This window comes from Phyllostomus discolor, chromosome 7 (assembly GCF_004126475.2).
Source record: "Phyllostomus discolor isolate MPI-MPIP mPhyDis1 chromosome 7, mPhyDis1.pri.v3, whole genome shotgun sequence".
Lineage (NCBI taxonomy): Eukaryota > Metazoa > Chordata > Mammalia > Chiroptera > Phyllostomidae > Phyllostomus > Phyllostomus discolor.
This window is the reverse complement of record NC_040909.2, coordinates 5,213,511-5,240,056: the sequence shown is the minus strand read 5'-3', so window position 1 is coordinate 5,240,056 and position 26,546 is coordinate 5,213,511. Positions and strand designations below refer to the sequence as shown.

Sequence of the window (26,546 nt, the reverse complement as noted above, 5' to 3'; positions counted from 1 at the left end):
TAGGAGGAGGCGGCGCTCAGGTTTCTCTCCCAAAGGTCAGCCTGGCTGGAATCATTCACAGCCACCCTCCTACCGCACCCAACAGAAGAGACAATGACCATTTTGTATAGAAGTTTATTCCCAAAACAGCGCGGCTTCACGGAACAATGTACACAGACAGGAAATGGGGTCACAGGGCTGAAGGGGCGACCCCGGACAGGGGCATCTACAGAACCTAGGACATAGCGAGGACAACCCCCTCTCCCCGCAGTGGCCCTCGGAACCCTCTGAGGGTGGGCGTCATTCTGGGTAAGGAGAGCTGGGGTCCTGGCTGGCGGGATTTGGCACCGGTCAGTAAAAGAGGAATTGTAATCTCCTTGAAAACTGCCTCCAGAGACTGCGTATGAGGGAGGGGTCTGCACAAACCCCCCTCCCCCTACACACCACTTTTCCCAGTGGTAGGAGGGCACCTACTCTTGAGCTTCTGGGCCTGCTGTTGGGCAGGGGGCTCAGGGCTGACCTTTGGCCTGGGAGAGCTAGGGGTTAGAAGCCCCTCCAGGTGGCCAGGCCGGGGTCCTCATAAGTGGGATCCCCCGGCCCCTCTCCCACTTTTTCTACCTTCCTCTTGTAAACAAAGGGGTGGAAAACATTCTCGACTGTAAACAAAGTGTAAAAATTCCAACGTTTAAGTTGTAAACAAAGTATTTAAATGTTTTAAATCTTGACCTGTAAACAAAGGAACAAAATGTAAAAGTCCCCAGTTCTGGACATCAGACAAAGTAATAAAAAACGAGAGTTTTGTGAACAGGGTCCTAACAGTCATTTTTCCCTTCTGGAGGGAGCCCGCCCACGGAGGGTGGCACTGAGTCACTTCCGGCAGGGGCAGGCGGGGCAGGCAGGGGCAGGCAGGGGCAGGCAGGGGCAGGCAGGGGCAGCCCGGCTGCCTGGGGCCAGGGAGGCTCCTGTAAACAATCTGTGCCTTCCATTGCCCGGCCAGTGCCCTCGGCGCTCCCTCCTACCCCATCCTTCAGCGTAAATTCTGACACCGGGGGGCAGTGTCAGGGAACCACATGGCACCACGGACGACGTCTGCTCACGGCGGGGCTGAAGACAGACCCCTGAGTCCACCCTCTGCAGAAAAGTCTGATTCGAGGCCTGAGCCCCTCCCCGCGGGAGAGAGGACGCCTCGCTCTGTAAACACGACCTCTGCTGCCCCGCCAGGGCCGGCAGCATCAGTCCTAGGTCATAAGGCAGTAAGTGGCAGGGGCTCCACGCGATAAACATCCACGTCCACGGGGAGTGGGGGGGGCGCTGAGCGAGCCCCAGTGAGGAGGTCAGAGGACCCTAGTTTCCGAGACCGCGCGCCAGTCTCAGAAGTTTGGCCCTCGGGGCATCCAGGAAAAAGCAGAGGTCAATTCTGCACTTTGGGGCCTGACAACATTCGGGTCAGCCTGGGGTCCCAGGAAGCGCTGGCCTGAATCTACCCCAGTAAGATGAGAAAAAAAAGCACATGGTTTGCCAGGAGCCCAAACGGGGCCAAATTCTGCGCCTCTTTCCCTCTGTCCCCCTCCCCCTCCCAGCCCAGCCTCAGAACCCCAGGCAACGGAAAAGCTGAAAAATAACATAAGCATATCTCTCTGGTTACAAAGGTACAAAAGGTATAAAAGTCCTGCCTTCAGTCCCAGGCTCTGCACACCTGTTACATGCACGCTCACACGCTCACGGGCGAGCACGGAAGCTCAGCAGTGCGGCGCAGGGAAAGCCGGGCGTCGGGGTCGGCCCCAGACTCCTGGCATCTTCTGTCTGTGAGCCCACATCCTCCTCGGCCACTGTCCTCCGCTGTCCTGTCTGCTGTCCTGCCGTCTGTCTGCCCCTCAGGAGTGGCCCTCACTTCTGGGAACTCTGCAGGGTTGAATGAGGGGATCAAAGCTGGTTGCCGAGGGGACAGTGAGTCAGGTGACTCTGGACTCCCACCACCAGACCGGGCCTGGCCACCGCCCCTCGCCTCCCCCCTCACCTGTGCCTCTCAGCCCCTAGCCCCTTCACGCCCGTTCTGGGTGGGGTTCTCCAATCCCTTCGACCCATCTTGGACCCCCAGGCCCATCAGCAAGGGTCCGTGGCTGGCCACTTCTGTCTTTTCCCTAAGCACTAAGCAAGCACCTACTATGTACAGACACCACATTAAGCACTTGATAGATCTTTGTCTCAAAAATCTCTACATCTTTCCCTGGCTGGTGTGGCTCAGTGGATTGAGTGCCAGCCTGTGAACCAAAGGGTCACCAGTTCGATTCCCACTCAGGTCCCCAGTGAGGGGTGCACATGAGAGGCGACCACACATTGATGTTTCCCTCCCTCTCTATCTTCCTTCCCCCTCTCTAAAAATAAATAAATAAAATCTTTTTAAAAATCTAAAAAGAAAATCCTTCCACATCTCAGGATTTGTTACTACAGACACACTTTGCAGACAGGAAATGGAGGCTCAGAGCTGTCAAGGGGGGCTCCAAAGCCTGAAACCTTGCTCAGTCCGCCCGCCCCACGGCCCCCACAGCCAGACCCCAAGGCTAAGCTGCGGGTGGACCCAGGTGGTGCTCACAGCCCCCTCTGGCCCGTCCCCCACATCCTCCCAGAGCCCCTGCGCACCAGGCCCCCAGCCCCTGGCCCCACTCTCCTTCCCTCCTTCTCCCCTGATTCTGCTCCGATTCCGTGGCTCTCCTGTCCCACTACCGGGGTCCCCTTCCCCACAGAGCCTTCTCACCCTGCAGGCCTGCACAGAGCCTGACCCCCACAGAGCTCCTCCTCCTTAAAACTTGACTCTCCTTCTGGCTTCCTGAGGCCTGGCAAGTCCTGGCTCCTCCCCTCCCTCTCTGACTCCTGTGTGTGCGGCTGCTTCTCGGGTACATCTGCCATCCCTGCCCCACAGACACCCCAGGGCCCACCTCAGTCCCCGTGTGCCCACACCCTCAGTGCCCACAGGCAGGAGGGAGCTCACGGTGGCTGAATAAACAAATGAATACGGGGATGCGTGCTGTACCCTCAAAGTCAGCTCTTCAGCCTGGCACCCATGTCCGGGCACCACTTCTGAGCCACCCTTACCCCACACTCACCCCGATGCATGGCTTCTCCCCCCTGCCCCTCCCATACCTCAGCCTTGCCCCCCGCCCCTCGCCCAGCCACTAGCTCCAGCCCTTTGCAAGGCACGGCACCTAACTTTCCCCTGTAGCCCAGGGGGCTCAGGGGAGGGGGGCTGACCCAACAGCACAGCCAGCAAGCCCCTATTAATTGCAGCCCCACTCCCTGCCAGATTTCTGCCCTGAGCCTGCGGGCCCCTGGCTGTGCTGAGCAGGGGGGCGGGGGGGGGGGGATGCCCACACCGTCCGCCAACCCACCCCCCACTCTGTGGCAGAGCCCAGGGGCAGGGTGCGCAGGAGGTGGCCCCGAGCTGACCGGGGTGTGAGTGGGTGGCTGGTCCCCGCTTACTCTGAGTCTGGCGACAGCTCCGAGATGCTGTGGGACGTGGCGGAGCGCGGCGTGGAGGGCGCGAGCGCGGAGGTGGCGGCGGAGGGCGTGGCAGTGGTGTGCGGGCCCGAGGGCGTGCTCGAGGACGGCACGGAGGAGGACAGGGCTGAGGAGTTGAAGGAGGCGAGGATGGAGGAGAGAATGTCCAGCTGCTCTGTGGAGGGGCCCTGGCTGGGGCCACTGGCCGGGTCCTCCCGGACTCGGAGCAGCTGCGGGGGTGGCCCGAGGCCTTCTCGTGAGGGGTGCCGGCTAGGCACGCGGTCCAGCGGCTCCCCTGAGTTCGATCTCCTGGACAGAGAGTCCAGGGGCCGGGATGGCAAGAGGGGGTCCCTTGAGAGTTGCCGCTGGGGAGACAGAGGCAGAGGTGGGGGCTGTGGGTCAAGGTCCCGGGCACTGTGGGGCGGAGGGAGCGTGCTCAGCCACTCGCAGGGCGCCCCTAGGTCCAGCGCATCCCGCGACCTGAAGCGGCCGGCCATGGCACGAGGGTAGTCTCTGGGTGGCTGCCTCCGTGGCAGGGTGCTGCCCCGATCCCTGGGCTCCAGGCGGCCCGGCCCGGCATCCAAGCGTTCCTGGGAGCCCGGCCGACTCAGGGGGCGCAGAACGGGGGCAGGCACCTCCTCCAGTCGCTCACGACTCAGCTGCCGCCGGAGAAGCATGTCCAGCTGCTCGCGGGAGGAGTAGCGGCTGGCTGGCTGCGAAAGGCTGCCCGTGCCCCCCGCTCCAGCACAGATGCGACCATAGGAGGCAGCCGGCACGGCACGGTGACCCAAGGTGGCCGCACGGCACCAGGACAACTCAGGGCCACCTCGGGTCTGTGGCACCAGTGGGCACTGCAATCGGTTCTTCAGGATGCCTGTGGGGGGACAAAGAGGGGACAGGGCGTGCATATGGCTGGACGGGAACTCCCTGGGCCTGGGGACATGGCAGCCTTGGGATCTCTGTGACGTGGGCTGGGGACAGAAACCCCCTGGAGAGGGACAGAGTCAGCTCCCGGCAATTCCAGAGAGGCAGCGCAAGAGGGGCAGAGAGGGGAGGCAGTGGTCGCCTGGGTCGGGACGGGACAGTCCCCTCATGCACAGGTAGGGGCAAACCTCCCCACTACCAGGTCCTGCTGATGCAGGCAGGGTCAAAGGGCAGAACCCCCTGCCCCGGGATGGGGCAGGAGCCGCTGGGGGTGCTGTGGTGCAGACCAGGGTACGGGGCAGGCAGGGCCCTGGCCATGATGGGGCGGTCCCCAGGGACTGTGATGCAGGGCAGAGGAGCAGACCCCCGTGGCAGAGCTGGGGGTCCCTGTGAAGCACTTTGGGATTAGGAGGATGAAATCGCCCGAGTCAGGGCCTGGTGGTCCCAGGGGTCCCTGAAGTTCAAAGGTCAGGGATCGCACCTTTCCTCTGGCGCTGGGCCCGGCCCAGGGAGGTCTCATCACCACTGGTCAGCGCCAGGTCTGGCTGATTATTGTTGGCCGCATCCTTGCTGGTGTCCAGCCCCAGGCGCCTCTCGGAGCCCCAGGTCTGCAGAGCACAGGGAGCAGCCTCACACTCCCCCAGGGCTGGCCAGTAGGACAGGAGGTCATTGCCATCCACGTCTGCGGAGCCAGAACAGGTTACGGGCTTCTGGGTCGACTCCTGACCCCTGTGACCAGACTCTGGGACCCTTGACCCCAACGAGCCCCGCGACCCTGGCTGTTCCCGCTGAGCACAGGGGGCCTCTCTCGGCGATTGAAAGAAGCATCCAGGGAGGGGTCACTAACAAGCCCTCGTGCTTAACTGGGGAGTGGACAGACACTGGGGGTGGGGACATCTGATGGCTGAGAGTGGAACCCCAACCCTCAGGGAAGACCGGGGGACGGAGGGGTGACATGTCCCCCTCTGACGTCCCTGACCTTGCTCTCCTGTCACCCGGGCTGTCCCTGGGTCTCCAGCCAGCAGAACCCTGCTAGCGGGCTGGGGCGGGGGAGGGCAGGGGCCCAGTGATGGCCCCAGGAACCCCAAGGGGACAGTAGGGTCCCTGGGTCACACCCAAGTAGAATATGGGGTGTCTCGTGGTCACCCGCGCAGCCAGAGGGCTCCATCACCTTTGGGCTGGGTGAGGAGCCTCTCGCTCTGAGCCGCCCGGCAGAGTGGACGCTGGAAACGCCCCCGTGTGCGGCCATTGTCCTCGCTTTCCGAGGACGGGATGGACAGACTCCTCTCCTCCTCCAGGGACAAGTCACTGTCAGAGTCGGAGTCCGCACCTAGAGCGGGAGGTGGGGAAGGGGAGGGCCTGGCAGCGCGCCGGGGAGGGAGGGGACCTGTCGGGAGAGCCAGGGCGGGCGGGCCGGCTGGGGGCCTCCTGGGGCAGTGACGGGGGAGCCCGGGGCCCCTGCAGTCAGCCGCTGCCCCCAACCTGGGGCAGAAGGAAAGGGCGCTGGGGAGCGAGCCTTTGCCTCCCCCCTCCCTGGCCCAGGCCCCCACCTCCACCAGCGTCTCGGTGGAACATGGCCACGTCCAGGTCGGTGGGGCCAGCGTGAGCCTGGAGGCCATGGTCAGTGTGGTCAGCAGCCGAGCCGTGTCGAACCAGGACATTGTCCCTGGAAACGCAGGGGCCCCCGTCAGAGAGGGATGCGACGGGGTGCTCTGGGGGCTGGGCGTCCGTGCGCGCTTGGGGAATGGCCAGGGAGGCGTTCCGGGGGGCGGGGCAGCAACAGCGGCTCAGAGGGCCCACTCGGGTTCTGGGGGTGCCCGCCCCGGTGAAGGGGGACGGGTCTGAGCTGGGTCCCCAGCATGAGGAGGCCCCTCCGCTCACCTGAGGCAGCCGCGGCCCCGCTGGCTGTCTTGGTCCTGGGTCCGGCCGGAGCGGGCACTGCTCACTGAGGAGACGGTGGAGGCGCCCAGAGTGATGCGGATGAGGCCGCTCTCCTCGAAGAGCGCCGTGTTGTTATAAGCCCCAGGCCCCTGGGGGTGGGGGACAGGGTATGAGCCAGCCCCGGCGAAGCCTCACGCCCGGCCTCCCGGGGACCCCGGCCGGACCCCCCAGCCCTGCGAGCCCCTCACCGTCGCAGGTGCCGGCCTGGCCTCCTCGGGTGCTGCCTTCCCGCCCAGGCAGGCCGGTGCCCAGGCGGCCCGAGCATCTGCGTTGAGGACACAGAAGAGCAGCAGCACGGCCAGGCCCTGCAGGTCAGCAAGGGGCAGCGAGATTGGAGGTGAGGCAGGGTGGGGCCACCAGGGGTCAGCCAGGGACCCAGCAGGGGAGACGGAGGAGGTCAGCCAAGGCGGTGAGAGGTCCGAGGGGCCCAAGTGACCAGAGTGAGCCAAGGTCAGCGGGGCCAGCAGGTGAGGGGTCGGGGCCTCGGTGTCGGCACAGGACGGCCTAGGACCAGCGCCCAGCCTGGTGCCAGCCAGCCAGTGGAGTCAGCCCCAGGCCTGGGCCAACGCCCTGCCTGGCGCCAGAGCCTCCACCGCCGAAGCTGCACCTGGTCTGGGGCGGCAGAGGGGCGCCGGCGTTACCTGGAGCCCACAGAGTCCCGCGTGGAGGTAGTGGAAGGCCAGGACGCTGTGGTTGACTGCCAGGAGGCCGAAGAGCCAGGAGGCGCTGACCAGCAGGAGGAGGAGAAAGGAGCTCCGGAGGGTCCTGCCGCAGCAACGAGGAGGGACACAGGAGGACACGCGAGAGTCACACGAGGCTCACGCAGGACACACAGGAGGAAGCCCGGGGGTCAGGCAGGGGCACACGGAGGACACGCATGAAAGGAAGTCACACAGGAACACAGAGGTCTCGGGAGGACACTGGGGGGTGTGACAGGTCACAGGAAGAGCAGGGTACACAGAGAGCCGCAAGGGGACATGGGGGAAACACACACGAGGGGGGGCAGGAGAGGAAACACGGAAGACAGGTGGGGACACACAGGCGGGGGGCAGAGTGAGCCGCCCAGGCCACGGGAGACTCCGGGGAGACAGCAGGGTCGAGGCGCGTACGGGGCCAGGGCACACCGAGTGCACCAGGGCGGGCCAGCAGGCCAGGGCAGGTGACTCCCCCTCCTCACCCAGAGCCCGGGGCCCAGCCCGCACCAGGAGTGTTCTGGGGACCCAGACCCTACTCAGGAGGGGTGAGAATCCCCCCACGGCCCCCCCGACAGCCAACTCACAACACAGGGGTCTTCTTGGCCTCCCTCTGCCCAGCGGAGCAGGATGTGCGGGCAGCCAGGAGAAACATGGTCCCGTTCATCTGCATGCACGGCCGGACACACGGAGCGGAGCAAGGCGGAGAGACAGAGGCGGTGAGACGGACGCACAGAGGCCGAGATCACAGAGGCGGGGCCAGAGAAACACACCGAAACACACGGATGAGAGACCCAGGGAGACAGAGAAGCGGAGACGCGCAGGAAAAGGCAGAGACGGGGCACCAGGCGGGGCCAGAGAGACGGAAAACGGGACAGAGACGCAGGGAGGCAGAGAGAGGCAGAGAGAGGCAGCCGCCCCGGACCCCACGCCTCCATCCCTGTGCCCGCTGAGCAGGGAGCCTCGAGGCCAAGACCGGGAAGCCCGCAGGCTGCGCCCCCCCCCCCCCCTCGCCCCTCGCCTCACACCACCACACCTGCCGCGGGGCTCCCCGCCCCCACCCACCCAGGGGAGCACACAGGCGGCACCGCGTGCAGAGCGCTCACCACAATGACCAGGACAACAGGGCCCGCGAAGCTCCAGATGAGGGGTTCGTGGACCGAGATCCAGCAGAAGTCGGGGTTCCCATAGCCCTCGGGATCCAGGCCGACAGCGAGGCCTGGGGGTGGGGGGGGAGGGGCAGGATGGAAGACCTGTGTTCCAGAGCTGCTGAGCCTCTCACGGGTGGGGGGCAAGCCGGGATGGAGAGCAGAGCAGGCTCCTCCCAGAGCAGACGGCATGGGGGGCTGAGGTTGGGGTCACGGTCAGGACTGGGGGCAGGGGCAAAGGCCAGGCCATGTGGCGGACAGAGGTCAGGGGTCACAGCCTGGATGGGCCAGCGAGCAGGGCCCTCACCCAGCAGCACAGCAGGCACGCCCCAGCCCAGGGCGTGGTAGAAGCGCATGGCGCCGCGGTCCACGTTGCGCGGCTCGACCTGCATGCGGTAGAGGTGCAGCCCCTGCACGAGGAGCCACGCGAAGGTGCTGAGGAAGAAGTAGTGCAGGAGGATGGCGACCGCGGTGCACAGCAGCTGAAGGCAGGGGAGGGGCGTCAGGACGGCCCCCGCCTCGCCCGCCCGCCTGCCTCAGACCCACCCAGGCCTCTGGTCCCGCCTCTGACTCCTGAACCACAGCACCTGACCCAGCACCCGGCCCCACACCCCGGCCACAGCGAGAACATCCCTGCCCTTTGGCCCTGAGCTCTGGCCCTGGGCCTTCCTGGACCAGCTGAGCTGAGGTCAGCAGGACACAGGTCCCCTGACCCTGACCCTGACCCTGACCCTGCACCTGGCTTTGGGTCCTGTGGATCCCCAGCAGGAAGAGGAGCTCGGCCACCCCCAGGGCAGCCGCCACGTTGGCGTGGATCCCACGCATGTTGGACTTGAGGCTGCGCAGGCTCAGCAGGATGGCCGCAGTCAGCAGCAGCGCGGCCACAGACATGGCCACGACCACGTGGGTGAACACAGCCAGCAGCTCCAGGTCGCCCTCTAGCCGCTGTGGGGACAGGGGTGGTCGCTGGGGGGTTGGGCACCCCTGCCCTTTGACCCTCACCCTTGCTAGGGACCCTGAGCACAGCCCTACCTCACGGGGAGAGGCATCCATGAGGATCCCAAAGGTGCCTGTCCGGCTGCAGCGACACCGTGCGTGGGAGCCGTTCCTGTGCACCAGCTCGCAGTCCCGTGCTGTCCACATTCCGTGCTGGTCCGCCCTGCGGCCACAGGGCGGTCAGGCCTACCGTCCGCGCTGAGGAGTGCCCCAGCGCCAGGCAGCGGTTTGTGGCCAATGGGGGGAAGGGCCGAGGGTGTCCGGAGGTGGGGAGCAGCATTCCTCACGGGGCTGGGTGCACAGGGGCATGAGTGGGGGCCCCAGGGACAGGCTGGGCCTCCCAGGGACCAATAGGAGAACAGGAGTTCCCAGAGTGGAGGTCCTCACGGGCCAGGCGGGTCCCACTGCACGCAGATGGCCTTGCTCCGATTCGCCGTCTGTAGTAGGCGGAACTCGAGGCTGATCGGGGAGTCCAGGTCGCCCCTCAGGAAGCTGCGTCCGTGGAACACGGCCACGCTGACCACCGGGGAGTTCATAACAGGGTTCTGGGGGAGCCTGAGGAGACACCCCACTTGGGCTTGAGCACCCACTTGGGCCCGAGCTCTGACTGCCTACCTCGCTGACTCCATGACACCCCCCGGGGCTGAGCCACGGTCTGGGATGCCCCGAGTGGGTGCCATTTCTGAGAACCCCTTCAGCCAGCGCTGGGCTGCTTCAAGCCCGGAGGTCCACGGCCTAGCTGGGGTGCCACGGTTCTGCAGAAATGGCAGGTCCTCTCCAGCGGGGGGGCTCAGACCCACGGCCCACACGGGGGTCTGAGGCCCCAGCAGCTCCAGACTATCAGCCTCAAACTACCCTCTGGCCTCCGTCAGTCGGCCTGTCTCTGCTGTCTCTGTGAGCCAGCATGCCTGCCTGGGCCCGGTCCCCTCCCCTCGTCTTCCTGTGCCTGCCCTCGCTATGGCTGTGGCTGTGGCTGTGTCTGTCCCCCACTCTGCACACCTCTGCGTTTCCACGGGAACCAGCCAGCGCGGACAAGGCTGCCTGCAGCTGTGCGTACAACCATCTCTGTGTGACCATGCACCTGCTCACTTGCCCGCCGGAAAGGGGGTGCTAGGCTCGGTAAAAGCCGGCAGGAAGCTCGGGGTGAGGGGCCTGGACTAACCCCACCAGTGTACCTGGCGCCACGGCGCTCAGCCTGGAACTGGGCCGGGAGCAGCCCCCCCAAGGTGCGGTAGACGAGGAGGATGATGATGGAGAGCCCGGGCTCAGGCTCGGGTTCCGGCGGGGCTGGTGGCGGCGCCACACTGGAGATGGTGGAGTTTTCCATGCTGCCGCCGCCTGTGGGTGGAACTGCCAGGAGAAAGGGAGGAGCCACTGTCAATGACCCGCAACCCTGGGCGCCCATAAACCCAGCTCCGAACCCAACCCAGCATCCAGCATGGGAATTCCCTCCCTGCAGGTCCAGAGGAGCCGGAGCCCATGAAGGGAGCATGGACCCCAGGGCTAGATCCTGATGATCGTGCCTGGGATGGGCATCTGAGGGGAGGCGGAGGGTCCGAGGAGGTGAGCGAGCGCCGTGGCCAGGGCTGGGGCGGAGGGCTGGTGGCAGAGCATCTCTCACAGGGATCTAGCAAGGGGAGAACTGGCAGGAGGGAGAGGTGGTATCTGGCTTTGCGGGTGGGGGTGTGCAGGAAATAGGACCTGGCCCAGGGGTCACCCAAGGCTCTCACCTTCGTGTGGGGCTGGCCGCGGGGCCTGGGAAGGCAGCAGCACGTGGGTATGAGGATCCCAGGCATCCTGGCCTCGGAAAAGGTTGCTGTGGTAACGAGGGTAGCGACGGGCCCCCCGGGACGGACTGGGGTGTTCCATGCGGTCTATGCTGAGCACTGCCCGGGAGGAAGAGAAAGGAGACCGTCAAGGGTCTTCTCCCCATGCTGAGGGCCCTAGTCCCTCCTCCCCCACAACCCAGAGCCTCCTTGCTGCCAGAGCAGAGCAGGTCCCTGCAAAGCGCCAAGAGTGGCAGCCCAGCCTGCAGTCCCTTGGACCTCCTGGTCCTCACCCCGCCACAGGCCCCCCGCCCCACCCGCCACATACTGATGTTGGGTGTGACCAGCCCCACGGGGTTCAGGTATGTGAGCTCCATGTTCCTGGCGAGCGTGGCCGCGTACTCCTCCAGGTGCCGCACCAGCCCTGCGCTGCCAGGGGAGGCCCCCGGGGCCCGCTGCCCCAGCGCCGCCCACAGGTCCCCGGTCTCCGGAGCCAGCAGTGCCGAGCCTGCCCACAGCAGATTCTGGGAGGAGGGGGAGGGAAGTGTGCTCAGCTGGGGGTGACAGGGCGGGTCCAACCCGAGGGGTCCAGCCAGGTGCTCAGAGGGACCCTGGCAGGCAGGGGGTGGGTCTGGGGAGGACCAGAGAAGACAGAGAACCCAGAGCTTTCAGTTCCCCGGGGCCAGGAGGGGCCCGAGCAAGGGACCCAGGGCTCGAGAGCCAGGGCCAGGGGAGCGAGGGCACAGGGCACAGCCTCACCTCATTGAAGTGGGCATCCTGTGTGGCTGTCAGCCCAAAGCCCTGCTGGTGGCTCTCGAAGGCCAACAGGTGGGCCAGCAGGCGGGCAGTGACTCGAACATCTTGGCTAAAGTAGTGGTCAGTGTGGCCAGTGACCTCCCGCAGCCTCTGAGCCAGCTTCTTGGCCTCCACGGTGTCCAATGCTGTCTTGTTCAGCTCTAGGCCATCCAGCTGCCGGGACAAAGGTGGGGGTGGTCACTGTGGTCCCTCAGGCCTTTTTCAAAAGCCTCACAGGAAGGGTCTGGCCAGATTCAAGGGCAACCAGGAAATGCCCAGGTCAAGGGCTGGGGCATGACGGCTGGGGCCTACCACAGGCCTGGGGAAGTTGAGACCAGGGCTAAGGCCGCGGCCAGGCAGGTCTTGAGTGCAGGGCATGGTCTGGGCAGTCTCACCAGCAGGCTGAGCTCTCGAAAGACAGGGGAGGTGCAGTTGAAGAGGTCAGGCTCCAGCCAACCCTGGTCCTCGTCACACAGCCGCACGGCAGCACCTGGGGGCGGGCGCGCCTGGTCAGGCCTGGGGCCTGCATTCCTTCCTGAGAAGGTGACCACAGCGCCTTCTCCCTCCCCAGGGGAAGCTCCGACTCAGAGACCAGAGTACTAGGCATTGCTGGCTAGACCCCTTGGTGGAGCGACCCCTGGGTGGAGCGACCCCAGCCCCCGAGCCAGGCAGGCCCCACCTGCTTGTCAGTCGACTCCTGAAAGATCTGTGGACCACTGTGAACCACCAACTATGAAGGTGAGCATGAGGGCAGGACTGTGCACAGGTCCATACACGCATGTGCACACACATGCAGGCCAGGAAAGGTTCTCAGACATGGCCCGGGGCATGTCCTTGCGCATGCACACACACCAATGAGCCTATCTGCACACCCTCAGAGGCGTGGACCAGGACAAGCCCACAGACACATGGTGCTCTTACACACACACACACACACACACACACACGCCGACACAGACCCGCTCCTCCAGGGGTACTCTGTTCTCACACGAGTTTTAACCGCCCCAGGGATGCCTTTGCTGCCCTCTCTCCGCTGTCTGCGGGAGTGGGATGGGGGTTGTATGAAAATTGCCCTGAACCAGGAGGGAGCTTGCAGCCACCAGCAAGAGGGACCCTAACTGTAACACAGGATCCTCTCCCCCCAAGACGGACTCACAGACGCGTGCGCAGGCACAGAGGGACGCACACACGAGCATGCATACGCAGTCTCTGTCCAGCCACTGCAGGGACCTCAGGCAAAGGTAGGGAGGGGGGCGTTCATCTCTCAAGAACTCAAGCAGCAGGGAGATGCCTGTGGGGAACCCCAGGAAGTGGGAAGGGATTACCAGGGACCTCAGGCAGTGGGGAGGGGTCTCTGAGGCCCTGGGGCATCAGAGAAGAGCCCTGGGGTCTTCAGACAGCAGGAAGGGGGCCTCTAGGGACTTCAAGAAACTGGAAGTAGCTCTTAGAGATCTCAGGCAGTGGGGAGGGGTCTGCAGGGACGTCAGGCAGCAGGAGGGGTCTGCAAAAGCTCTGGCAGTGGGAGGGGGCAGCGCACCTGAGCAAACACGTACCCCTTACCTGCACCCCGCAATCCTGCCCAGAAGCCAAGAGAAACAGACGGAGGCTCAGTGAGGTGTAGGGAGGGACCCAGAGCCCCTGGGAGGTAGTGAGGGGCCCACGTGGACCCCTGCCACACTCCCACCTCTTTGCAGGAACAAGGCCACCCAATTCAAGAAAAGAGGTGGCCCTAGCAGTCAAAGGAGAGGACCGCCCTCACCCTCAGCGATGCCCCTGCCCCCCGGGTACTCACCCAGGGCCCCCCGAGGACAGGGCACTGAGGCCAGAATGCCAAACTTGGTCTGGGGCCACCACACTCCAGATCTCAGCGACTTGGGGCAGGCATCGTAGAGCACTAGGGAGAAAGGAGGCACTGAGCCAGCCAGCCAGGGGCCGGGACAGAGGACTGCCATACACACTGTCCCTCCACCATTCAACCCAGGCCCACCGCCCACCGCTCCCCTGCTGGCCTCCCAGGCCCTGGCCTGTCAGATCCAGTGACAGGTCATCAAAGTACTTGGGGCAAATGTGGGAACCTCTGGGTGTCGGTGTCTCCTCAGAGAAGCCCCCAGAGTCCCCACCCACGGAGCCAAGCACGCCACGGTACTCGGTTGCGGGCAGGGCGCCTTCCACATGTGGAGTTGGGTGGCGCCTGCTCACCTCGGCAGCCGCTGGCCGTCACCTCTGCAAAAGGACTGTCACAGCTGTTGCACTGGCGGCCAAGGGCCCCTGGGCGACAAGGGCACTGCCCACTGTGGGGGGCACAGGAACGCGAGGTGGAGCCCACAGGGTAGCAGTCACACGGGAGGCACGAGTCGCTGCCACGCGGCCGGTAGTGGAACTCCTGTTTGAGAGCGGGTCAGTTCCCTGAGGTCAGAGGTCGGAGCTCAGGGCAGGGGTGAGAAGAATGCAGGGCAAAGGGTCAAGAGAACAAGGCGCACGGGCCAGGAGGAAGACCAGGCCTCAAGTGAAACTTAAGGGAGGGGTTAGATGTCAAGGACAAGGGATGGTCACAGGCTGGTAATAGGTCAGAGACTTGGTCAGAGGGCAGAGGGCAGCAAGATGGATCAGAATCACACATCACGGCTCGGGAAGAGTTAAAAGGCCGGGGGCGGGGGCCAGCCACACCTTGCAGTGACACTGCCCGTTAGTCTTGTTGCAGTTGGGGTCAAAGCCTTTGTGAACGTCACAGTTGCAGGGGCCGCAGGTCGGGCTCCCCCACCAGCCTCGTGGGCACTGCTGGTCCATCCTGGGGGTGGACAGCCAGGTGAGGTGGCTCCATGACATCCCGGAGACCCTCCTTACCCCACACCGGGTCCTCCCAGCCTCTCAGCCCCCAGCCCCTTACCTGTGCTCACAGTGGTGCCCGAAATAGCCACCCGCACAGTCACAGGTATAGCCGCGGGGCGCTCCTGGGAGGTGCCGGCAGGACCCCTGGTTCTGGCAGGGGTTCAAGAGGCAGGCGTCCACACAGCCTGGGCCATAGTATCCTGCGGGTGGAGCCAGAGAGCTCAGGCCCCCACCCTTCTCAGCCTCCTCCCCATCCGGGCTCACCAGATCCCTCAGTCTTCACCAGAAGCCCGGGGTTCCCGCCCGGATCACATACCGCCCCCACCCCGGGTCCCACCTGGCCAGCATTTGCAGGAAAAGGTCTGCCACAGGTCTCGGCAATCAGCGTGGGGTGGGCAGGGCCCAGACGCACAGGCGTTGTTCACAACACAGCCAGGTTCCACATTCACTCGCTGGCTGGGTGGATGCAGGGCCGGGGACCCCGAAGGCGTGGAGCCGAGCCACACCCCCTGTGAGCCCAGCCAGCCAGAGGTGAGACCCAGGCCAAAGCCCCTCAGGCCCAAGTCCTGCAGAGCCAGCCACCTGGTCTGATGACTCCTGACGTGCAATCTCTCTAAAAACCCCAGGCCCTGACCCCCAAATCCCCAATTCAGCCCCCCAGGACCCCTAATGGTGCTGTCCCTGACACACACCTCTGACGACCCATGACAATCTGAGCTAGACTCTTCCCTCCCGCCACACAGAAAGGCTTACCTGTCTCCCACAGCCCTGGGCACCCCCACCCCGCACTGCTCCTCATGTGAACGCAGCTTTTTCAGGTCCCGAGGCCCCCTGACCTCTGACCACTCACCCCAGTGTTCCACATCATGTTCCCACGGGGACCCCCACCTGGATGCAGCCGACCAGACCCCGAGGAACCTCCTCTTCACTGCCGGGGGGCAGGCCTCCCACATAGAGTCGCTTTACTTTCAGGCCCTGTAGCTCACTCCCCACGGCCACGGTGTCCTGGAGGAGGGGCGCAGTCAGCCCTGGGGGCAGGGGGAGCCCTGCCTACCCCAGAGTCAGCCTGGCCCGTCCCAGCCCTGCACAGTCACGCTGTGTCCCTCTGCGCCAGGGGCACGGCCTGGGAGCGAGCCGCTCTCGAGCATGGGCGGGGGATGTCAGGGGGGCTCCAGGGAAGAGACAGGCTCAGATGGGCCCCTTTCTCCGGGACCCAGAACGGACCCTGAAACCCCACGCTGTGAGCAGGGAGGTCGGGGCAGAGATCAGACGGGTTTCCAGGTGTTAGGCCGAGTGCCGGCTGCCCCGAGACCAGACCAGGAATCTGGGCAGCTCCCTGACATGAGGAAGGCCTGGCAGGGGGCCCGCCTGGCTGGCCAGTGGTGGGGTGGGCTCGGAGCAGGGTACGAGGACACGCGTGGACTGCGAGAAAACGTCAGACTATGTTCAGGGGAGGGAGCTGAGAGGACCTGGGCTGGTTGGAGGACCATGGTGGGAAGACGGAGAAGGGATTACCCCAGGGTCAGAGGTCAGACCTGGAAGAGGCTAAAGTCCAGTGAGACCATGAGGACATGGTGGCCCCGCCGGCCACCTGGCTCCTCCTGCAACTCCAGCCGCAGATCGTGCCACCGGCCGTCACTGACAGTCACCTGGTCCAGGAGGAGGTGGGCAGCGCGGCCTGAGCTCCTGGTCACCGTCACGGACAGCAACCCCCGATCCAGCTGTGGGTGGAGAGACACAGACCTGGGGTCAGAGCCCCAAGTTGGGCTGGGGCTGGGAGTGTCAGGAGGTGAGATCAGTGGACTCACGGGTCAAGAGTATCAAAGAGTAGCCCTGGCTGGTGTGGCTCAGAGGATTGAGTGCTGGCCTGCAAACCACTGGGTCGCCGGTTCGATTCCCAGAGCACATGCCTGGGTTGCAGGCCAGGTTCCCAGTTGGGGGTGCATGAACGGCAACCATACAGGGTTTCTCTACCTCTCTGTTTCCCTCCCTTCCCCTCTATCTAAGAATAAAGAAATAAAATCTTAAAAAAAAGAATATCAAAGAGTAGAACCGAAGCAGCAAGACTGTATCTGGCACATACAGCACTGTGCCCAGGGACACCATGCTGCTGAGGGTGAGGGTGAGGGTGAGGGGCAGAGGTCAGGGCCAGAGGTTGCGGGGCAGTGCAGCCAGCACAAGAGCTATGCTGATGCCCCGCACCCACAGCGGGTATCATGGTGGGAAGGGGAGTCGAGGGCCAGAGCCCAGCACAGAGCTGGCAGGGTCGGCACACCCGGCAGAGAGGGGTGCCGTCCAACCAGGCCCCAGCCCAACAGGAGCACTGCTGGCGGCGTCTGCGACCGAGAGCTGAAGGTCGAGGGACAGGTCGGGAGGACAGACTCACCTGACAGAGGAGCGTGCTGTGTGGCCCAGCCTGCACTTGCATCAGGACCCCCTGTGTGGCCCGTGTCCGAAATGCCAGCCCCAGGTACCACGGCACAGATACAGCCAGGTCATTTCCAAAGTCCCACCTCAATGTGCCGTTGCCACGGAAATGGTGGGGATGGGCCAGGGCTGAGGAGATAAAAGGAGCGTGGTCACAGGCCCCACCTGAGGAGGAGAAGTTACCCTGCAGGCCCCTCCTGCCCAGCGCCGCCCACTCACTGAGCCGACAGTCTTTGCCACCAAAGCCCACAGGACAGTCGCAGCTGAAGCCACCCCACCGCTCTGAGCAGATGCCATTGTTCTTGCACGGGTTTGAGTCGCAAAAGTGGAGCTTGGCCTGGCAGCCTGGGAGAGGAACACACATGGAGGATGAGAGACATCAGGGGGCACAAGTGCTGGACAGACACAAGGGTCCATGTAGCCCCTCACCCCCTCCTTATGAGGGGACATGGCCTACCTGCCATGGTACCATTGTTTGCGACGAAGGCCGCCATGTCCACTTGGCGGCCATCAATGTGCAGGTCCCGCATGCAGCCGATGAAGTCCTTGTGGGACACGGGGAAGTTCTCGGGGAGGTTGGGAACACCCCCCAGGAGCAGAGGGCCCGTCAGGTCCAGGGACCTGGGGGTCAGGGGCCCAGGTCATTGGCGGGACTGGAGCCAGAGCAGGGTTGCTCCTGGGAGCCACAGGAAGTGGAAGGGGTAGGACTCGGAGGGCAAGGTGATGGAGGAGGGAGGGTAAGGCCAGGCTGGGAGAGCAGCTGGGGCGTGACTTCCCTTGGGGACACAAAGGAGAGCTCATGATGGGCAGAGGGTCTGGGGAAGGGTGGGAGAGCGGGGGTGAGGGCTAGGAGGAGAGAGTGAGGCATGTCGGTGCCTGGGGTAGTGGGTGGAGAAGTGAGGTGAGGTTTCAGGGTCCTAGTGCGGGGAGTGGAAACTCTTGTGTCTGGGGGAAGGAAGTGGAGTCTGGCAGGCCGGAGTGAGAAGTGGGGTCGGTGAAGGCCTGGGGTGGGCTTTGGCAAGCACGGGGCATGGCGATCGGGGGCTAGGGGCCTCACTTCTTGGAGCTCGTTTGCACACCAGCAGCCGCACACGAGTAGTTTCCGATCTCAGCACCAAACTGCAGAGCCACGGCCACGTCGCAGTCATCCACACTCAGCACAGCCACCTTGTCCTTGGAGGGGCCCTGAGCACCCCCCAGGGCATCTGTCCGGGGCTGGAGACCCAGGCACACCACTCAACAGGACCCCACGGTGACCCCTGAGGGGTAGAACCTGGCATCCCAGCTTCCCAGTACTCCCAGGCCAAGGGTGGTGCCCACCTTGTTGTAGTATCTCAGATGCACTGTGTGCCACTGCCCGTCACTCAGGCCCCCTGGAACTGTGGGGCTGACCACCGTGTTGGACTCACCTGTTTGGGGGATGCATGTGGAGGGTTGTCTGGAGCTGCTAAGTTGACACCCCCCCCCCAAGTCATGGAGGCATGGCTACTCCCAGGGTGACCCTGGACGCGTCAGCTCACTCCCCCGCACTGAGGACCCCGCTGGCTGGACCAGAGTGCCTCGGACAGACAGGAGAAGCCCGCACCTCTTGGAGAGATGGGCTTTCCCCTGGAACCAGGTCCTCACTGATGTCTGTTATGCAGGGAGGCAAACCCCAGGGGATTTGGGGCTTGCAACGGCCCCCATCTCACCCACACGTGCACCCACTTGCCCACACACATCCTCGCGGCACCCACCTGTGGAATATGTGAGCCGCACTTGCCCAGACACGAGTTCCAAGGCCAGGAAGTCGTGCTTCTCGTTCAGGCGCCCGTTGTAGAAGAGTAACCCACTTGGCTGCACTGTTGCAAACCTGGATGGGGTGGAGTGGGCAGGGCGAGTCACAAGCCCCTCCTCACACCCACCATCCCTGGGACAAGATTGGCGGGCGGGGGGCAGGGGCGGGCCGTGGGGGAGCGAACCCAGACGGGGGTGAGAGGGTGGGGTCGCCAGCGCAGTGACGTCAGGAGCAGCGACGCTCTGAGACTCCCAGGCAGGGCGACAGGGAGGGGGCGGTGGCTTGTGGGGCTGCGGGATTGGGCAGCCAGGAATCGGAGTCAGGGTCGTGTAGGTAGCGAGACAGTGTGGAGGAGCAGGGAGCTTCGGGGCGGGCACCTACGAGAGGGACAGCGTGAGGTGGAAGCGCTGCCGCAGGCCGCGGAACATGACAAACGAACTGGGCGGGAAGGAGCGAGCGGACACCTCGCAGCGTGGGCCCTCGAAGGCGCCGCCTGCCGGGCACTGGCAGCGGAAGCCGCCGTCGGGCCCATCCGCACAAGTGCCCCCGTTGCGGCAGACGCCGGGCACGCAGCGTCCGGCCTCCGTGTCCAGCTCGCAGTCTTCTCCTAGGGGGTCAAGCCACGGTCGGAGGCGGTCGGGACAACCGGGAGGGTTCTCCGGGGCGGGACCACCCCCGCTCCCCAGGCCGCGGGCTGGCAGGCGTGTTTCCACACCTCTGAAAGGTCTGGCGCCCGAAGGCCACGCCCCATTCTGTCTGGCCACGCCCCAGCCCGGCTCCTGCCACACCCCTCCCGTGGTCCCGCCCATCCCACTAAAACAGAGCACCACCGCCGCGCCTCTGCGCACGGCCACGCCTCCTTCACCGCCACAGCCCCGACTTTAACCCTTGGTGACTGGGGCCCTGTCAGGGCCAGGTTCTTTGGCTGCTGCTCTCACCGCGCCCCACCGGCCCAGGGTCGGTTCGGGCGATCCCGGTCCTCGCGTTCTGCCCGAGTTCCCGCAGCTCCGGCCCGCCCGCTCCCGCGCACCTGTGAAGCGCGGGCGGCAGACGCAGGTGTAGCCGCCCTCCCGCCGCGCGCAGGCGCCCCCGTTGCGGCAGGGGTTGGAGTAGCAGAGGTCCAGCTCGGTCTCGCAGAAGTCCCCCGTAAAGCCCGGCGGGCAGCGGCAGCGCAGGCCCGCGATGGGCTGGATGGGTCGGAAGAGCGTGGAGGCCGAGGCCAGGAAGGGCGCAGACGAGTCAAAGCGCAGCACCGACACGCACTTCATGTAGTTCTCGCAGGGCTCCCGCAGGCACACGTTGTCGTCGAAGGGCAGCACGTCCAGAAGGGAGCGGGCGGCGAGCGCGGCGCGGCGCACGTACAGCTGCTCCTGCAGCTCCTCGGAGCTGAACCAGGGACCCGCCGCGCCAGCCGCGGCCCCGCGCGGCGCCAGCGCTGAGAAGCTCACATTGAGCACGGTGCCCCCCACGTCAGTGTCATTCTGGATGTTGAAGATGAAGACGTCCTCGGCGGGTGTGGCAAGTACCGCGGCCACGCCTTCCAAAAAGTGGCCCAACAGCGGTGACAGGAAGCGCTCCTGCCACATGTTCTCCAGGCGAACGGTCAGGCTGTTGGCCAGCAGCTCCTCGGTGATGATGACCACACGCAGCACACACTGCGCTGTCACACTGTGCAGCCCATCTGCGGCCAGGGGTGGGGGCAGTGGTCAGCCTGAGGTCAGCGGCTGCCCACCCTAGGACACAAGAGGGCTGGGGCCAGTGACTGCCCGGTCCCCCAGCACCCGAGTCAGCAGGCTGACTGTGCCAGGAGACAGGGGCTCTGGGGCTTGTGACCACCAGCTCTGGCAGTGACAAGGTGTCAACAAGTTCCTGGTTCCTCTCCCCTCCCTCCAACACAAGGAGGGGCCTAAACCAGGGATCAACCAGCAACCCCACCCCCGGTGCCCATGGGTGACCAAGCGATTCCTCCAACAGAACACCCTCCCCCAGTTATCATACGCAGCAGGCCACCCCCCACTCAGGACACGAAGGGGAGCCAGGGCCACTGAACAACCATCCTCCCACACTTCCGAGCATTGCACAACCAGCAAACACATCTCCAAAAAAACAAAGAGTTCTAGGTCAGTGATCGCCCGTCCCCTAGCTTCCTCTGGTCGGCCAACTACTCCCCCATGGCACTAGAAGGGAACTGGCCCTATGACCCACTTGACCCCATCCCTCCAGGTCAATAAGCTCCCTCTGAACAGGCGAGTCTTGTACCCTGACTTCCTCCACCCTCAGCATTCTTAGGTCAGTAAGCTGCCCATCACCCCAGACCTGGGTCCTGCCATCTTAGTGGCCACTCCCAAAAGTGAAGATGAGGTGCGTATGTGCCTCGTCCCCAGACCATACACACATTAGGAGGTCGATGAGGGCTGGCTGTTCAGTAAACTGAGTGATAAATGGAGGCAGTGCCTTCTGGGGCAGTACCAGGAGTCTGTGCTCCAGACTGGGGAGCGAACCCCGGGAAAGTCTGTCTCCCAACCTCCGCAGCCTCCGGTAGGCGGGACTGCAAGATCCCCTCCCACCTGCACCCTCCTATCAGGGAGGGCTTTGTGAAAACCTGCAGTTGTGGAGGCAGGAAAGAGGCAGGTGGACCCCTGGATAGTTTCCCAAAGCAGGGCCTTGGTCAGTCCCTTGGGTAGCAGCCAGGCCAATATGGGCCCACTTCCTGCCTGAAGCTGCCAGAATAAGCTGCCATTCCTGACCACTGAAACTATTGGCTTCCCTCTCCTACACACATGGGGTGAGGGGCAGAGTACACCCAAAGTAACCCATCATGTGAACAGAGGTGTGGTGTGAGCTGGCTTTTCCTGCAAGCTCTAGAGCATTATCTCAGGCCTCCAGGCTTTTGGAGGTAGAAGGGCTATTCCTAGGGTAGTGGACAGTCTTTATAGAAGCTATTAGATGCCCTAGAATCTTCGGGATTCTTCAGAGACTTCCCAAGAACCTAAGCGGGGACTATGGAAACAATCTGGGAGGCCTATGGCAGATCCTGTGGGGTGCAGGAACCAAACATTTAAGGGATTCTAGAAGGCATGGAAATCCCTGTTTGGTTTGAGGAGCCCTGGGGAGTCCCTGAGCCCAGATAGGTTGAAGTCACTGGCTCATTTGCCTGCCCCCACCCCTTACCTGTGACAGTCACCAACATGGAGGCCACTAGTGGGCGGTTGTTGTCTAGCTTGCGGCTGAGTCGAAGCTCTCCACTGGTCTGGTTGACCACCAGCAGCTGCAGCTCATTGCCCCGCTCAAAGGAGTAGAAGAGGTGGTCGGAGACATCGGGGTCATAAGCCGGGATGCGGCCAATGATGCCGGAGGGGAAGGTGTCTGAACGGTTGGACACATAGTTGTTGAAGAGGATCTGGAAGTTGTTGAGTACTGGGCTATTGTCATTCTGGTCAACCAGGCGAACGTGCACAGTGGCCCGGCTGACCAGAGGGGCAGACGTGGCCTGCACCACAATCACATATTCCTGGCGAGCCTCATAGTCCAGGTCGATGAGTGCCGTCAACTCTCCAGAGAAGATATCCATTTGGAACAGCTCCGGGATGTTCCCCTCCACGATCTGGTACATTATATGGGCGTTGGGACCCTCGTCAGGGTCCAGGGCAGTGATCTGGGCCACCACTGAACCCACAATGCTGTTCTCCTTCACCCGAATCTCAAACTCCTCAGCTGGGAAGACGGGTGCATTGTCATTCACATCCTGCACTGTCACCTGGATGCTGACCGGAGTCCGAAGCGGGGGCACCCCTCGGTCCACAGCATAGGCCGTGAGTTCATACACTGGAATGGCCTCCCGATCCAGCCGCCTCACTGTGCGGACGATGCCAGAGGTGGGCTCAATGGTAAAATCTCCATCCCCATCTTCCCCGTTCTGGAAAGTATACTGGACCCGGCCATTGGCATGAGCATCCCGGTCAGTGGCTGAGATCTGCAGGACACTGGTAAAAGGTGGGGCATCCTCCGAGACCAAGCCCGTGTAGTGGGAGGCCACAAACTGTGGGGCATTATCATTCACGTCGTTGACCATCACCTCAACATAAGTGGTGTCTGCCTTCTGTGGAATGCCGTTGTCTCGGGCTGTGATAGCCAGTGTGTAGGTCACCTGGTCCTCATAGTCCAGTGGGGCCTGCAGCGTGATGGCCCCTGAGTCTGCATCGATGCGGAACTGGGGCAGGTTGTCCTCCAGCAGATAGGTGATACGGGCATTCTCACCCACATCATCGTCAGAGGCACTGATGACCACCACAGTGCTACCCACTGGCCGGTCCTCATTCACGCTCACTGAGTAGTGGGCACTCTGGAAGACAGGCCGGTGGGTGTTGGCGTCTGTGATGTTGATGTGCACGTAGCAGTGATCATGAAGGGCACGGTCAGATGCGGTTAGCACCAGCTTGAAGTAGCGTTCCTGCTTGTAGTCCAGCGGCAGAGCCAGGGTCACCAGACCTACGCCACCCTGGGTGCTGATGGCAAAGCGATTCCGAGTGTTGCCACCTGTGATCTGGTAGCTGATGGCACTGTTGGCATCGCGGTCTACGGCAGTCACACTTACCACACTGGTGCCCACAGCTGCATCCTCATTCAGCCGTAGGTGGTACTCCTTCATCGTGAACTCAGGCCGATTGTCATTAACATCCAGCACAGTAACCGTGACGCTGGCTGAGGCGGAGAGTGCGGGTGAACCATGGTCTCGGGCCTCCACACCAAAGAAGTAATGCTCCACAGACTCACGGTCCAGGGGACCGCTCACAGAGACCCACCCAGTTGCACTGTTTATCACAAAGGGAGTATCAGGTGCCACACCAGTAAGGGAGTACTCCAACCTGGCATTCTCCCCATGGTCTGCATCCACTGCCTGAATGTGGATGACCGAATGGCCCAGGGGCGCGTTTTCCAAGACAGATACCTGGAAGGGCGTGCTGACAAAGATAGGAGTGTGGTCATTTATGTCCACCACCTGGATGCTGGCTAGGCCCGTGTTGTTGGACAACGGAGGCCGGCCTGCATCCTGCGCACGGATACGCAAAGCATACTCTCGTTCTGCCTCAAAATCCAGAGGTGCCACCACCTGGATCTCGCCCGTGAGGCTGTCAATGGCAAAATGGCCGCGGCTATTGCCGCTGATGATGTTATAGTGCACTAGTCCGTTGGCGTCCTTGTCCTGGTCGGTAGCTGTGACACGTAGCACCACTGTATGCGGGCGCACATCCTCACGCACCTGAGCCACGTAACGCTTCTCGCTGAACTGGGGCGCGTTGTCATTTTCGTCCAGTACTGTAATGTGCACACGCACGGTGGCGGAGCGCGGCCCGGGCTCTTGGCCCTGGTCGCTGGCCTCTACCACCAGCTCATAGCTTTCCATGTGCTCACGGTCCACGCGACCGCTGGTGCTGATGAGGCCTGAGCGCGGATCAATCTCAAAGGCAGCGGAAGCTGCAGCGCGCGTAGCTGGTGGCCCGACGAAGCGGTAACGCAGGTTGGCGTTGGGGGGCGCGTCGCCGTCGGTGGCACGCAACTGCAGGATTGGGTAGCCTTCCTCCACATTTTCGCGAAGCGTCTCCCGATATTGCGCCTGCTCAAACACCGGCGCATGGTCGTTGCGGTCGGCCACGGTAACGGCCACCATGGTGGTGGCCGAGAGGCGCGGCGAGCCATGGTCCTGTGCTGTCACACGCAGATAGTGGCGCTCCATGCTCTCGCGATCCAGAGCGGCCTCCGTGCGGATGAGGCCGCTCTGCGGGTCGATGCTGAACAGCTCCAGCGAGCGGCTATTCATAAGCGCAGCAAGCGAGTATACTAGGCGCCCAGCCTCACCCGAGTCTGGGTCCTGAGCGGCTACGCGTAGCACTGCGGTGCCCGCTGCCTCGTTCTCGGGCACTAGCGCCTGGTAGTTGTACTGCGGAAACTGCGGGTGTCGGTTCGCGGCGCGACGGGGTCGGACCCGGCTCGTTAGGGGTATTATCCAGGGCTCTGGCCGGACGGGGACCCCTGGGGGTCGCGGCCCGGGGCGCTGCGGAAGGAAGCGGCGGCGGAAGAGACCGCGGGAGCGCATGCGCTTGGGCGTCAGCTCAGGAGCTGTCCGATAACCGCGCGGTGCTGAACCAGAAGCAGGAGCTGTCCTTGCCGTGCGCGGTGCTGAATCCCGCCCGGGGCCAGATCCCGTAGCTCCGGGAGGACAGTTCTCCCGGGTGACCGTCCTCTCGGCTGGGGATATCAGGGTTCTCTCGCTTTGACCCCTGTACCCCGGCACCCACAATTCTCTGCAGCATCGCGTGGCTCCCACTTTTGGGGGAGCACCTCTCCCAGCATTCCTCTGGGAGGACACCAGCTTGGAACCACGGGGCCGAACCAGGTCTGAAGGGGAGGGCAAACTGTTCTCTGGGCCCGGGACCCCTGGGGAAAGAGCCTCTGGCGACAAACTATCTCTTCGTGAGGGTCCTGTCCGCCTGCAAGAGGAGACCTCTGAGTGCCAGCATAACAGAGACCCCGGTCCCTGTCCTGTCTCTTGCCCGGGGCTGCCTAATGCCTGAACCCCGTATTCCACCCTAAGCCCCGCATCTGGCTGCTCAGGGGACCCTCGATCGCTCTGGGCGCTTTGCCTTCCTCCTCGGAGCCCCACGAAGATAGGTTCCCTGATTCCCAGGCCAGGCTCTCCATCCTCTCGGGCTCCGGGCAGCTCGGGACAAAGAGCTAAGGCCCTGCCGCCGATCCGAGCCCCGGGCCCCGTAGCTGCAGCTACCCCCGGGTCCCAGCCTTGGCCCCCGCCGCCCCCCAGCTCTTCCTGGCTGAGAGGGAACAAAGAGAGGAGGAGCAGGAGTAGTGAGGTCGTCGGCCCCCTGAGGCCCCACCACGGTGGCTGCCTCGCCATCACCCTCCGCCTCCCCACACGGCCTCCACCGTCCCCCGCTCCGGTCCAGGCCTTGGGCCCACCCCGCCGCTCGGGCCCCCTCCCGGGCCCCTGCCGCCGCCCCGGTCCCCCGCCTCTCGGCCTGTCGCTCCGCGCCACCGCCGCCACCCTCTGGCCACCATCTACTCCGTTGCCAGAGCCCCTCTGGAGTGCGGCTCCGGCTCTTGCAGCCCCCACCACAGCATCCCCGACGCTGCTGCCGCCTCCCGCCGCTCCAACATGGCTCCCGGCTGCGGCGATGGTTCGTTCCACCTCCGCCCCGAAGCCCCAAATCCGGTGGTACAGACCGTCGCGCATGGCATCTCTGATTACCGAAGCTTGTGCCGCCATCTTTGTTAATGGCAAAGCATAAGCGCTGCCCACGGTGCTGAACAGGATGTAGAGGGGACCGCCTTTGGATCCACCCTTTTCGCTCACGGCCACCGCCCTCACCCGCCTCTTTCCTTTTAGGGAGCTGTCCCTGCTGCGTCTCTCAGCCTTTCTTCTGCTTGCTGAACTCTTGTCGCCCTTCCTGAGCACTAGTTCCGAATGCTGTCCCGGATTTTGGTCTGAAAATTTGCTGCCCAATGAGAGTTCTCATGAACTCTCATTGCGGGGGGGGGGGGGCGGTGGCTATCATGTGGAATCCTGGGGTAGAGGGGGCGATGGATGGGGGGTGGGGCGCGGTACCTAGGGCGCCAGCAGCCCGAACAATAGCTTTAACTGTTTGATCAGCGAGTTTTGACTCATGAAATGCCGCGACCACCTCCTTGTTTGGAGCTCCCCCTCTGAGCAGGAATGAGAGGTTACCCGCCCTAGGCGGAAGCAGAGGCCAAACTCTCCCCTGCC

At 63.8% G+C, this 26,546-nt stretch overlaps 1 protein-coding gene across 1 annotated transcript in view; it reads right to left on the bottom strand.

The window, feature by feature from the left end:
• The window catches only part of CELSR3 (cadherin EGF LAG seven-pass G-type receptor 3), a 37,135-nt gene extending 10,822 nt beyond the window's left edge, over positions 1–26,313 (bottom strand). Inside the window, 35 exon segments of the mRNA XM_036030363.1 lie at positions 3,457–4,348; positions 4,880–5,080; positions 5,570–5,728; positions 5,949–6,064; positions 6,280–6,428; positions 6,528–6,644; positions 6,981–7,104; positions 7,619–7,698; positions 8,138–8,250; positions 8,487–8,661; positions 8,918–9,124; positions 9,212–9,338; positions 9,563–9,730; positions 10,351–10,525; positions 10,906–11,061; positions 11,270–11,465; positions 11,701–11,910; positions 12,132–12,226; positions 13,529–13,630; positions 13,936–14,119; positions 14,404–14,524; positions 14,624–14,765; positions 14,903–15,074; positions 15,454–15,570; positions 16,101–16,286; positions 16,952–17,121; positions 17,212–17,337; positions 17,450–17,613; positions 18,050–18,207; positions 18,313–18,401; positions 18,729–18,844; positions 19,151–19,376; positions 19,800–20,450; positions 21,941–26,226; positions 26,228–26,313. Coding sequence (XP_035886256.1) covers positions 3,457–4,348; positions 4,880–5,080; positions 5,570–5,728; positions 5,949–6,064; positions 6,280–6,428; positions 6,528–6,644; positions 6,981–7,104; positions 7,619–7,698; positions 8,138–8,250; positions 8,487–8,661; positions 8,918–9,124; positions 9,212–9,338; positions 9,563–9,730; positions 10,351–10,525; positions 10,906–11,061; positions 11,270–11,465; positions 11,701–11,910; positions 12,132–12,226; positions 13,529–13,630; positions 13,936–14,119; positions 14,404–14,524; positions 14,624–14,765; positions 14,903–15,074; positions 15,454–15,570; positions 16,101–16,286; positions 16,952–17,121; positions 17,212–17,337; positions 17,450–17,613; positions 18,050–18,207; positions 18,313–18,401; positions 18,729–18,844; positions 19,151–19,376; positions 19,800–20,450; positions 21,941–26,226; positions 26,228–26,298 — 10,541 coding nt within the window. The 5' untranslated portion in view covers positions 26,299–26,313.
• Between the last annotated feature and the right edge of the window lie 233 nt (positions 26,314–26,546).